This window comes from Pseudophryne corroboree, chromosome 1 (assembly GCF_028390025.1).
Source record: "Pseudophryne corroboree isolate aPseCor3 chromosome 1, aPseCor3.hap2, whole genome shotgun sequence".
NCBI lineage: Eukaryota > Metazoa > Chordata > Amphibia > Anura > Myobatrachidae > Pseudophryne > Pseudophryne corroboree.
Genome location: NC_086444.1, coordinates 224,509,391 through 224,523,044, shown reverse-complemented (window position 1 = coordinate 224,523,044; position 13,654 = coordinate 224,509,391). Strand labels below are relative to the sequence as shown.

The 13,654-nt window shown below is 44.0% G+C and overlaps 1 protein-coding gene across 4 annotated transcripts in view; it reads right to left on the bottom strand.

The window, feature by feature from the left end:
- FER (FER tyrosine kinase) overlaps positions 1-13,654 on the bottom strand; it is a 634,526-nt gene that overhangs the window by 32,536 nt on the left and 588,336 nt on the right. For all 4 annotated transcript variants that reach the window (XM_063964096.1, XM_063964094.1, XM_063964097.1 and 1 more), the window contains one exon: positions 8,196-8,350. In XM_063964096.1, coding sequence (XP_063820166.1) covers positions 8,196-8,350 — 155 coding nt within the window. The remainder of the gene's footprint in view (positions 1-8,195; positions 8,351-13,654) is intronic.

The window sequence follows — 13,654 nt, the reverse complement described above, 5'->3', positions numbered from 1 at the left end:
CCTGGCACGATGTTGTACAGATGTGACTGAATTTTTCTTAGTCGGGCTCCCACCTGCCAGTCTTCCAGGCATCGCAGTCCACCGTCATGCCGAAGGCTTTGTCTAGTTCATCTCTAAATAAGGACTCTCCTGTGAAGCGTAGGCCTTCCACACCTTTCCTGGAGTCCGCGTCCGCAGTCCACTGGCGTAACCATAAGTCCCTGCATGCTGACACTGCCATAGCCGTGCTGCCTGCCTTAAGCAAACCCACTTCTTTTATGGCTTGCACCATAAAGTTCCCAGAGTCCTGTATATGTTGCAGGAGTAAAACAATCTCCCCCCTAGATAAGGAATCCAACCCCTCAATTAGGTTAGCTGACCATATAGCAATGGCTTTAGTAATCCACGAACATGCTATAGTGGGTCTCTTGGTCACCCCAGCAGCCGTGTACAAGGATTTGAGTATAGTCTCAATCTTGCGATCAGCCGTGTCTTTCAGGGAGGCTGCACCAGGGACGGGTGTAGTATGGTATGCCGGCGGCCGGGCTCCCGGCGACCAGCATACCGGCGCCGGGAGCCCGACCGCCGGCATACCGAGCGCAAATGAGCCCCTTGCCGGCACGGTGGTGCGCCACGCTATTTTATTCTCCCTCCAGGGGGTCGTGGACCCCCACGAGGGAGAAAAAGTGTTGGTATGCCGGCTGTTGGGATTCTGGCGCCGGTACACTGTGCACCGGGATCCCGACAGTTGGCATACTGAAGACCACCCCCAGGGACAGGCAACACAATTTTCCATGACAGCCTGGATACTAATGCATCCACTATCGGTGGATTTTCCCATTTTTTCCTATCCTCAGGAGGAAAGGAAAAGATGAGATTAACCTTTTAGGTATCAGAAATTTCATATCAGGATTAACCCATGGTTCTTCAAATAGGGTATTCATTTCCTTTGACACAGGAAAAGTGACTGAATATTTCTTTTTTACATTAAAATAAGATTCCTCACACTCCTCTGCCACTTTAACAGGAATTTGCAGAACGTCTCTGATAGCTTCTATAAGAGCCTCTATTCCCTGAGACAGAGCAGCGTCCCCCCTTCTTAATCCACCTCCCCCTCCTCCATGTCTGACACCTCCCACTCCTCCATGTCTGACCGCTCAGCGTCAGACTGCAGGATATGGGCCAGAGTTCACATTTGTGGACAAATGGCAAGGGACTGTGACGCTTGTTTGGGGACTGAGTCTGTGTTCATAATCTCATCCACATACTGTCTTAAGTATTGTGCCTCTTTCTCATTGCGGGACAATTTATTAGAAATATTGGAAATCATTCCTTTGAGGGAATCCAGCCACGCTGGGTCAGCTCCGCTAGCGTGAGAAGGTGCACTACACTGAGTACATGGTAGTGAGCTCCCTGGGTAAGAGGAACACTCTGCCGTACATGAAATATACTTTTTGCCTGACATATTGTAAATGTGAAAGCACACGCACACACGCACACACGCACACACACACACACACACACACACACACACACACACACACACACACACACACACACACACACAAGGTTAAAAACACAATTAACCCACAAAGAGCCCTTCCAGGGAGACACAGAAGTATTTGGAGCCAGCACTTATTGCTAATGCAAAGTTTAGCTAGGTGACAGACTAATTACCCAGATTGGGGACTTAGTACACTAATAATCGCTCCCCCCTGCTATGACCCTCTGGTACCATTGAGGTAATCTGGAGTCACACCGGAGGAGCTGCGCGTCCCTGTCAGTCAACATCTGTGTCCACTGCAGAGGGAAAATGGCGCTGGTGAGCTACTGGATCCTCTCATAGTGAAGCCACGCCCCTTCAATGGCGCATGGTCTTCCTGCTTTTTTTATACTGGCTGAGGTAATTTGTGCTTAAAATGGATACAGAACCGTTTTAAGGCTTTGTTTGCCAGTGTGGGTACAGTGTACTGAGACGCAGTTCCATACTGAGTCTGGAGACGCAATCCGGCCCGGTGAGAAGCCGTGTCTCTGTGCCCTCATGCCGCCATAATGGTCGGCGACTCGCTAACCACGATGCCGGCTTGGTACTCACCACTCTTCTTTCTTCTGACTCTGTTAGAGGTGGCGGCGTGCTGCGGGAATGTACACTCGCCGTGATGAGGCTTGCAAATAGTTCCCTCAGGAGCTAATGTCTTGTCAGCGGGGAATGGGACCATTAACCCTTCAAGAGGTTGGGCCGTCCCCCCCCCCCCTAAGTCCCATGAAGCAGGCAGGCTGGTGCCATACAGACCTGCCTGAAAATATCAAACAGAAAAATAAATGCAGAAAACTCTTCAGGAGCTTCCATAAGCGTGACCGGCTCCTCCGAGCACATTTTCTAAACTGAGTCTAGTAGGAGGGGCATAAAGGGAGGAGCCAGCCCACACTATCAAATTCTTAAAGTGCCCATGGTTCCTAGTGGACTGGTCTATACCCCATGGTACTAAATGGAACCCCAGTATCCTCTAGGACGTAAGAGAAAATAAATGCGAAAGTGAAAGATTCAATTACAGCAGGTTGAGTATGAACAGCAAATGGTTCTATTTCAGGGCAACTTAATAGGGGAATTCACTTACTGACGAATCCCTTTGCGTGGCCGTATCAGCGCGACAGCAAAAAGGGCTACAAATAACATACTGATATTCAGCCAATGAGCACTCAGGTAGCATTTTGTGTGACATGTTCCTTTATTACACAATCACTTGCAAGAATGGCTTATCTTTGTGACAAAGGCTACGCACATTTTAGAAACTTAAAAACTTGTCAGCTCATTTTTGTTGTATTGGTTGGATGTGAAAACTGTAGCAACATGGTAGTAACAGTTTTGACGTGAGTGGATTTAGTGTGTATTTTAACTATCTTTTCCAGCTGTGCTAAATTAGTTTTCAAGTTTAATAGACCATAATTAGGCCCATTCATTGTGCGGCTGGAGGTAACATTTATGTTCTTGTCTGCTTACCCACTCGCGTCAAACCTTGGCAAGCTGTAATTTAGCACTTTTCACTGAAGTCAATCCTCTGGCACATATACTAAATATAATTAAGTTCCTGAAAACCACAAGCACTGGATGTCGAATATAAAAACTGGTTAGCAGAGTAATACTTTATTACAAATTAAAGAATGACACCTTCTGAACTAATATATTCAGTTTTGCAGCTGTGCTGTCATGTTAATAAGCAATAATTTATATGTATATAAAAAAAACAGTTTAATGAGTGTAATCAAATATCAAAATCCTATTTCATAATGTAGGAAAATATACTGTTATTTGCATCAAATAGATAAAAAGGTAAATGAAGGTATACCTTATTTGGTATAGCAAACTTTCACTGTAAATCTCTGTCCAACTTTCTTGTTTAGACACTTGGTTTGGAAATCCTGATACACTAATGATTTTGAGAGGATTGTTTAAAGCTTCAGCTCTTCACATTAGTTAAGCAATCAGAAACAGAAGTGCAGTGTCAAGTAATCATCAATGGATTTGGACTTTTTTTTTTTAAATTATTAGTGAAAATGGAGCAAGTACAGAGAATTAACGTCTTTTTCCAAGTGTTTACAGAGAATGTACTGCCCATGATTGCACCTACCGTGATTGGAATGGGTACTGCTCATTTTTATGCTACTTCACCTGATTACACTGTTTGAAAGAGAGCAGATTGTATAGAGAGTAAATGAAGTACATAGAAAAAAACCTGAATCCTTTTGATCAAACAGGAGTGACACAAAATGAAGCTGATTTGAACACTAATTTGTTTCAAAATAAATCATAATTCCCTTGACAAGGTTATGCAAGTAGGAAGTTGGAAAGTTTATGTCTCATCTAAGATCAGGTGTTAAATCACGATTGGTATGAAATGCTGTCTTACGCGATACCAGCGGTCAGAATACCAACTGTGGCATCCAGATTATGGGAATCCCGACAGGGGAAAAGGTTAAGTATACGTATATTTCCCCAATGGCTGACTAACCCCCCTTGCATCCAGCCTCAATACGCCATGCAGCGCGAGGTGTCTGGTGTGAGTGAGCTGCCAGGTCCTGTGCAACTCTGCTAACGTCGGGCATCTTATTTTGCTGAAAGCGCTCCTGGAGACTGTGCTGAATACTTTGATATATGACACTTGTATATTGTGTGTGACTGAGACTGTATACAAGCAGCACATTACTTTTATTGGAAAACAGCTGCGGCTGCTACATTGTAGCACTTTGTATTCAGAGACTCAATCGCACATAGATACTGTATATAAGTGTCATATTAAATGAATAAGCACAGTCTCCTTGTGCGTCCTAGTCATAATGTGTTCAGATCAAGATGAATTTTCAGTAAGAAAGATGCCCAACGTCATTAGATACTCATGCTACCAAGTGTGCCAAGAGTGGCTATTTGGCATGACTGCAGTTACTGAAGTATGCAGACTTTCCACAGCAAAACAATATACTGTATAATAGTTAAACAGGGTTGTCCATCTTCAAACATCTTATCACTGGAAGACAGTGACGTGCGGTGAGGACAACGGCTGGGGAGGCACTCCATGTGTCCAATCACATGTGCCTCGCTAAGGGACACAAAATTTAACCAGAACTTTGCGGTCAGTCAGTAGACACAAAATAATACTGGAAGTTCCAGTACTGGTCAAGCAAAAAAGCTCCCATCAGGTCTGGGGAGTAACCCGCACCAGGATATGTGAACTATTATATAAATCACATAGTTGGGGTGCCTTTCATAATATCTAATTAAACCCTATTTTAGAGATTCACACATGTATATGTGAAAAAGGATTTGAAGGCTCACGAAGGTGATACCACCTGGTTTAAACAGGAATATGAAGTCAAATCCCCATAGAGAGGGGAAAAGGGGAAGAAACCAGGTACACTTTGAGGTGCACTCACCCAACTAACAAATTTTAATATAATTGTTATTGTAAAACATATATATCCACAGCAGTAGTATCACATAAAGGCATAAATGCCCAATGACCCACATCAATATTGAAGTTTTTATTATATATTTATATGGGACTTGATTGTCCTTTATTAGGAATAGAGCGAAATATTAAAATTCATAGAGAACAGAAGAGAAGGTAAAAGGTGACACAAATAGAATAATGTGTGAATAAAGATTAAAAACAGAGCTAATGTGTTTCTCCCTGCATATGTTTTCTTGTATTTATTTCAATTGTGCATCCACATACATATATTAGTGCAGCACTGAACCAGTGCTATATTCATATGAGACCTGCAATTTTCGCATTAACTGGAGCTTATATGCTGTGACATAGGGAAATATGCTGCCTTCCTTTAGAGTCACATACTATTCCGTCAGATTGTAGCCATGTTTAGAGATATTGCAACAATAAGGATCTACTCCTGCCCTAAGGACTGCAAACGTGGTAGATTGAGTCTAATGTTGTAATCTAAGGAGTGAAACAAAGTTGCTGAGTATATGACTCATACCTGAAATCCTAGAATGTAACACTCTGCTAAGCTGCTAGTATAATATTATATGGGTTGCCTAGGCATAGAGAGGACTGATGGGGATGTGTCTTGGTAAACAGCCTCGCTGTCCTGTGCTCAAAGAATGTCTGCTTAGTAAATCACAGCAGCCTCTATTATCCACTGTTGCTATTTATGATATATGAATAAATGTGCAGAAAAAAATGGGTTTAGTGTCTCCCATATAATGTCAGTACACAGTGATAGGTTATCCTACTACACTGTGTTGGATTGTATCCGTGCAGTGACTTACAGCAGTAATTGATATCTACCAGCAGTGCTCATGATATAGTATTCCTAATGCACAGAGATGTTTTACAAACATTACATATAAATTAGCAGCACTTGTCTCCAGTACTAAACATTTATTAAATTGATAGCACTAGAATACCACTAGCCGTATTTAGATAAGTATATATGTGGGTATAGTACACTTTATATAAGTATCAGAAGATCATACCCCTGTATATAGATTGACAGCAGTGTGTATCTGATTGCACTAAATACCCACTAGACACAGAAACAATATAGCATGTGAGACATTTTATAGAGAGATCATTCCGTTTAATTCCATATCTGGCACAAACCCCCACTTGTCACTTCATATTTAATATTAATAGGGTCTGACCCGCAGCCTATGAACAGAGTATTAGTAGGTAAAGGACATGCATTCAAAGATTCCACTGAGACATAAACAAAGTTGCCTCCTAATTATACATTACAGGTCCCGGATGTATGTTATATGTAATTTACACATTTACATACTATTGCTAGTGAGCTTCCACAGGGCGATATGTGACGGTTGGGAGGGGGGGGGGGGGGGGGGACCAGATGACAAGGGAATACCAGAGGGGGGGGGGGGGGGGGGGGCGCGATTTACAGATAATTACTTTTTCCCTACCTGTGTCACGCAAGACGAGGCCAGCAGGAGATGATTGGTTTTAATGCGCAGCGGGTGCTGGCAGATGCTGTCCCTCCGGCAGGAGAGAGGTCAGGGGGAATGAAGGGAGGGGAGCTCCCGAGTCCCTTCCTTGTCCTGCCGCTCAGTACATGTGATTGGACAGGGGATCCAGCACTAGATCCGCTGGCCCAATCACATGTGCCTCGCTGGCAGAGGCGTGCTTTCCCTGCCAGCGAGGCACTTATAGAAGTGCCGCTTTCAGTGATTTTTTACATGGGCTTTTACAGCCCAGTGTTTGGCCCCGCCCCCCGCTCTGTCCCCGATCCCACTGTCAGCGGGAGGCACTAACTATCAGTGCCTCCCAAACTAGTTTAATAAACTAAAATTATTAGAAAAATATAAAGAAGATATATATGACACAGGATATTGTCATATGTATCTTCTTTCTATTATTTTAGTCATTAATGACAGGGGAGGCACTGCCTCCCCTGCCTCCCCTGACTGCACGTCCCTGCTGGAAGAAGCTGCTTGCCACCATCACTGTAGCAGGCTTCCCCAAGAGCTGAATATTGTATACTGTACCTGACTGTGAATTCAGGCTGTGAGGAACTGAAGACAAACCCATTCTGTCTTGTGTAATGTGAAAGTAGTGCTAGCTGTACACAGATCATTTGACTTACAACACAGCTTCAAAACTAAAAGTGCTGTATCATTTCCACAATGTACAGAAACTACTTCCTTCCTTTATGTGTACACATTGTCATATCATGAAAGCTAAGATGCCTAATATCATAAGTCTTACTTAATAACACAATGAAAATAGCAGCTGTACACAAAACTTCATAAGCCAATGGGGGTAATTCCAAGTTGATCGCAGCAGGACATTTTTTAGCAGTTGGGCAAAACCATGTGCACTGCAAGGGAGGCAGATATAACATGTGCAGAAAGAGATAGATTTGGGTGTGGTGAGTTAAATCTGCAATCTAAATTGCAGTGTAAAAGTAAAGCAGCCAGTATTTACCCTGCACAGAAACAAAATAACCCACCCAAATCTAACTCTCTCTGCAAATATTATGTCTGCCCCCCTGCAGTGCACATGGTTTTGCCCAACTGCTAAAAAATTTCCTGCTGCGATCAACTTAGAATTACCCCCAATGTTTGCTTTATATAGTGCAAATAAATGAAAGACATATGTTTATTGGTGACTAGGAGCTACAGAACACTTTCATAGTAGAAATATTTGTTCCTTTGTCCTGCTCTATCAGCAATGGTACATGTGGCTCATTTTATAGAAGACTGTTATAATGCATTTAAATATTTCTGATAAAAAAAAATCCATTCAGTACTGAAATCAGAATAGACAAAAGGAAAGCTTCACCCTAATACACTTCTCTAAACAAAAGGGACTATATGCCCTATCACTGTACGGCAATGGAAGCCCCACCGTTACTCTGTGCTTAAGAATCCGCTGTCCAATGCTAGCGGCCTTGTTGAATAGGACTTACTTTGGTCACCCTCAGCTAAGCAAAAGCCAAAGTGAGAACGTTTTAAAGTTTCTGCATGTAAAGAATCAGGGAAGCCGTTATCACCGCATGGGGATTACATCTACCTTGCTACCGGATTCGGTACGTTTTACCGGCAGATGGGATGCCGGCTGTCAGTATACCACCAGCGGCATCCCGTCTGCCGGAATCCCGTCAGCAAGGCAGCGAAAAACATATTTATCAGTATTAATAAAGAAAGAAATGTGTGTTTGGAACAGTAATATACATTTGAATCTTACCATAGTTGAGAGCTTCTGGGGCTGTCCATTTGATAGGGATCTGCTTCAAACCAGAAGATGAATATATTCCATCGTCCTCTTGACGAGACATACCAAAGTCGCTGATTTTCAAGATATTATTTTCACCTACTAGGCAGTTTCGTGCTGCCAGGTCCCTAGGAAACACAAAGATGTGTTGGAAAGGAATTGAATTTACTTTCAGATTAAATAGGAGCAAATGAATATATCTAGTACACATACAATTTTTTCCGCCACAGAAATGCTTGGTATTGTTTAAAAATAAAACAACATTTGGTAAAAACATCAATACTTTCCCTTTTTACATTCTATATTAATGTTCCTTTGCATAGCATCCGCTCCCATACTCTAATCTTGGCATGTACGCAATTGTAATTATACAAGTTAATTATCTACCTCTTTCCAAGCTTCTCTCATTGCTGATGATATATTTTAGAATGTGAAAATGATGCAATTATGTGGAAATTGTTTGCAAATGTATTTTTTTTTTAACATAGATGAAAAAGTTAATAGGCCTGTGTGCGGGGTCGGCAACAAAAATCTTGGGGCCTGGTACACTGATGTGTCTGCCCCTGTCCCCTCTGAATCCACTATCCCAAGCTCCACTACCATTAAACTATGCACCCACCCACTCAGCGTCAGGGACAGAGAAGGGCTGATACGGCGCACTATTGCACATCATGATGTCTACACTGCATCATTGAATACTATGGAGCATATGCAGCGGCAGCACATCAAATAATAATTCCACAGGGGGGACCTTTGATTTTTTTTTGTTTGTGTACTTAGTAATGCGCCTGACGGTGCAGTCGCTAAGATTACCGCAGCATAATACATATATCTATCTATCTATCTATACACACACACACACACACACACACACACACACACACACACACACACACACACACACACACACACAGTAGTGCCTGCATTAAGTTTATGCCTGTTGTACAATTTATGGAGAGAACCTTATCCATAACCTGGGTGGCATGAGGACCCAGGCAGAGACAGAGGTAAGCAGTGAGTTGCACATGGGTCTAGCATTAAGGCAGCTGGAATGTGCCTGATTTTAGAGAGCAGCTCACCCGGACACTTGGGAGTTGTCTGAGGCAGCATAAAGGAGTGTAGCTGAGAGAGAGAGAGCCGCCGGGAGCTGCAAAGTGTGCCAGCTCGGATATCAGCAGTGTGTGTCCTGTCTGTCAGTAGTTCCCACAGAAGGTAGGCTCTCTTTTGTAGCATCTGTAAGGGAAGCAACAGAGGAGGTGCGGACTGACCAGGTGGGTCATCCCAGTAGGCGGGTAGCTGTGCGGAGACTCGGAGGACTGAGTCTCACAGCAGGTCCAGCAAGGGAGCTGAATGTTTCAGTAGCCGCAGCCTGTAGATATTTTTGGGCCCATCCAGACTCTGGGCCCCTTGGAACCCAGGCACAGGTGTATCCTTTGCTCCCCCTGTTGCCAGGCCTACCTATGTGACACCTAACTTCAAGGAAAATAAATCTACTTGACAGAAGAATGCAGACAACCACTAAAGTATCACACCTTACCATACCTCCCAGCAGTTGCAATCCTGGAACCGGGGCATGGGGGTTTCATAGTCGGCATTCTTAGCCTTTCTGAAGAGCTAGGCAGTCCTACCCTCCCAAATGCATTGCTGTAGGCACTATATAAATAACGGTTAATAATAATAATAATAGTAATATAATCTCCTATAAACCAGGACGGACATCAAATCTGGGCTGTCCTGGCAAAAAAAATATGTTTGGAAGGCATGTTCTACTTAGATAAAAGGAATTTAAAGTCTCTACAAAGGATATTTTAATGCAACTAATTAGAACATTTAAACTGATCTGGTTGCAGGGAACAAAATATTTTGAGATTTACAATGTTGAGTTAACTTCAATCCGGGAAAAGCTACACCTACAGAAAGTATTAAAGAGGAGCTTAGCTGCAGAAAAACTGTGCTGTGAATTCCGTATCATGACACCAGAGGTAATTTCTGAGAGGTGTGAAGTCCGGAGAGTAATAGTCTGAGTTCCAGAGCCATTCCACTATGTGTTTGTAAAACGTGGAATGAAACAGTTTTGAAAATGTTACACAGACCTACAAACATAGCTCTGGAGCGGAGAAGCATAAATTGATTTTTATAATATAAACACATTAAAATCTAGTTCTATGTGATCAGAATAAAGAAGGGAAAAAACTGCACAATTTTAATACCTACCGGTAAATTTTTTTCTATAAGTCCGTAGAGGATGTTGGGGACACCAAAATAACCATGGGATATAGATGGATCCGCAGAAGACATGGGCACTTTAAGACTTTCAAAGGGGGCGTGACCTGGCTCCTCCCTCTATATCCCTCCCCAGATTCAGTTTGGAACTGTGCCCGGAGAGATGGACATTTTGAGGAAAGGAATTAACAACAAGGTGAGCATCATACCAGCTCATGCCATAAACATGCCGAATAACATGGCATTCAACTGAACACATGCCAACGGACATGAACAAAATTCAGCAACAAGCTGAAGAAACCATAACACAACCTGTGTGTAACCAGAACTAAACTGAAGATACAGTACGCACTGGGACGGGCGCCCAACATCCTCTACGGACTTATAGAAAAGGATTTACCAGTAGGTATTAAAATCCTGTTTTCTATTATGTCCTTGAGGATGTTGGGGACAACAAAAGAACCATGGGATTATACCAAAGCTCTATACCGGGCGGGAGAGTGCGGATGACTCTGCAGCACCGATTGACCAAACTTTAGGTCTTCAGCGGCCAAGGTATCAAATGTGTTTGACCCCGACCAAGTAGCAGCTCGGCAAAGTTGTAATGCCGAGACACCCCGGGCAGCCGCCCAGGACGAGCCCACCTTCCTAGTGGAATGGGCTTTTACCGATTTAGGTAACGGCAAACTTGCCGTGGAATGAGCCTGCTGAATCGTGTGACATATCCAGCAGGCAATCGTCTGCTTGGAAGCAGGATACCCAAGTTTATTGGGAGCACAAAGCACAAATAGAGACTCTGTTTTTCTAACTGGAGCTGTTCTGGCAACGTAAATTTTCAAAGCTCTGACGACATCCAGAGACTTTTCCTCAGCCAAAGTGCCAGTAGCCACTGGCACCACAATAGGTTGGTTAATATGAAAAGAGGAAACCACCTTTGGCAGAAATGGTTGCTGAGTTCTCAATTCTGCCCTATCTTCATGGAAGATCAAATAAGGGCTCTTGTGAAGCAAGGCCACCAATTCAGACACCCGCCTTGCGGATGCCAATGCTAACAAAATGACAACCTTCCAAGTGAGGAATTTCAACTCCACTTTACTTAAAGGTTCAAACCAATGTGATTTTAGGAATGTCAAAACCACATTAAGGTCCCAAGGTGTCACAGGTGGCACAGAAGGAGGTTGGATGTGCAGGACCCCTTTTACAAAGGTCTGCACCTCAGGAAGTGAGGCCAATTGTTACTGAAAGAAAATTGACAAAGCAGAAATCTGCACTTTTATGGAACACCCCATTTTGTAGAAAATGGAGAAAACGTCCAAGGTCAAACTTCTCCACTGGAGCTTTCTTGGACTCGCACCAGGAAATATATTTCCTCCAAAAACGGTGATAGTGTTTCGACGTCACACCCTACCTAGCAAGGATAAGAGTGGGGATGACTTCATTGGGAATACCCTTACGGGCTAAAATCTGGCATTCAACCGCCATGCCGTCAAACGTAGCCGCTGTAAGTCTTGATAGACGAACGGCCCCTGCCGCAGCAGATCCTCGCGAAGAGGAAGAGGCCATGGATCTTCGACTAACAACTCCTGAAGATCCGGGTACCAAATTCTCTTTGGCCAGTCTGGAACTACAAGGAGCGCTGGAATCTGTGATTTTCTTAGGATTCTCAGAACCTTTGGAATGAGAGGAAGCGGAGGGAAAACGTACACCGATGGATACACCCAAGATGACATCAGTACATCCACTGCCGCCGCCTGAGGGTCTCTGGACCGGGAACAATACTTTAGTAGTTTTTTGTTGTGGCGGGACGCCATCATGTCTATGTGGGGAACCCCCCATAGATTCGTTAGAAGGGCGAAGACCTCCTGATGGAGGCTCCACTCTCCTGGATGTAGATCGTGTCTGCTGAGGAAGTCTGCTTCCCAGTTGTCCACTCCCGGAAGGAAAATTGCAGACAGAGCGCTTACCCGAGTCTCTGCCCAGCGAAGAATCTTTGTGGCTTCTGCCATTGCTGTTCTGCTCTTTGTGCCACCTTGGCGGTTTATGTACGCTACTGCTGTCACATTGTCCGATTGGATCAGGACAGGCCGGTTTCGAAGAAGATGCTCCGCTTGTAGAAGGCCGTTGTAAATGGCCCTCAACTCCAGCACGTTTATGTGAAGAAGAGTTTCCTGACTTGACCATCTTCCTTGGAAGGTCACCCCTTGTGTGACTGCTCCCCAACCCCGGAGACTTGCATCCGTGGTCACTAGGATCCAGTCTTGGATCCCAAATCTGCATCCTTCCAAGAGGTGAGAGCTGTGTAGCCACCACAGGAGTGAGATTCTGGTGTTGGGGGATAGAACTATCCTCCGGTGCATATGAAGGTGGGATCCGGACCATTTGTCCAACAGGTCCCACTGAAACACTCTGGCATGGAACCTCCCGAATTGAAGGGCCTCGTATGCCGCCACCATCTTCCCCAGCAATCGAATGCATTGATGAATGGAGACAGTTGGTGGTTTCAGAATGAGTTTTACCAAACTCTGAATTTCCAGTGCTTTCTCCGGAGGGAGGAACACACTCAGCTGGACCGTGTCCAGAATCATACCCAAAAATGCCAACCGGGTTGTTGGAATTAAGTGTGATTTCGGCAGGTTTAAGAGCCAGCCGTGCTGTTGTAGAAGCGACAGCGACAGTGCAATGTCCTGTACCAGTTTTTCCTTGGACCTCGCCTTTATCAGGAGATCGTCCAAGTACGGGATAATTGTAACTCCTCTTTTTCTGAGGAGAACCATCATTTCTACCATGACTTTTGTGAAAATCCTCGGAGCCGTGGCCAGGCCAAACGGCAACGTCTGAAATTGGTAATGAGTATCCTGGATTAAAAACCGGAGATAACTCTGATGAGGGGGATAAATGGGAACATGAAGGTAGGCATCCTTTATGTCCAAAGACACCATGAATTCCCCCTCCTCCAGGCTGGAGATCACCGCTCGGAGAGACTCCATCTTGAATTTGAATTTCTTTAGGAAAAAATTTAGAGATTTTAGGTTGAGGATTGGTCGTACCGAGCCATCCAGCTTCGGCACTACAAATAGGCTTGAATAAAACCCTTCCCCTTGTTGCGCCCGGGGGACCGAGATCACAACCTGATTTTGACATAATTTTTGTATTGCTCCACAGACTAGAACTCTGTCTGGAAGCGAAAATGGTAAGGGTGATTTGAAAAA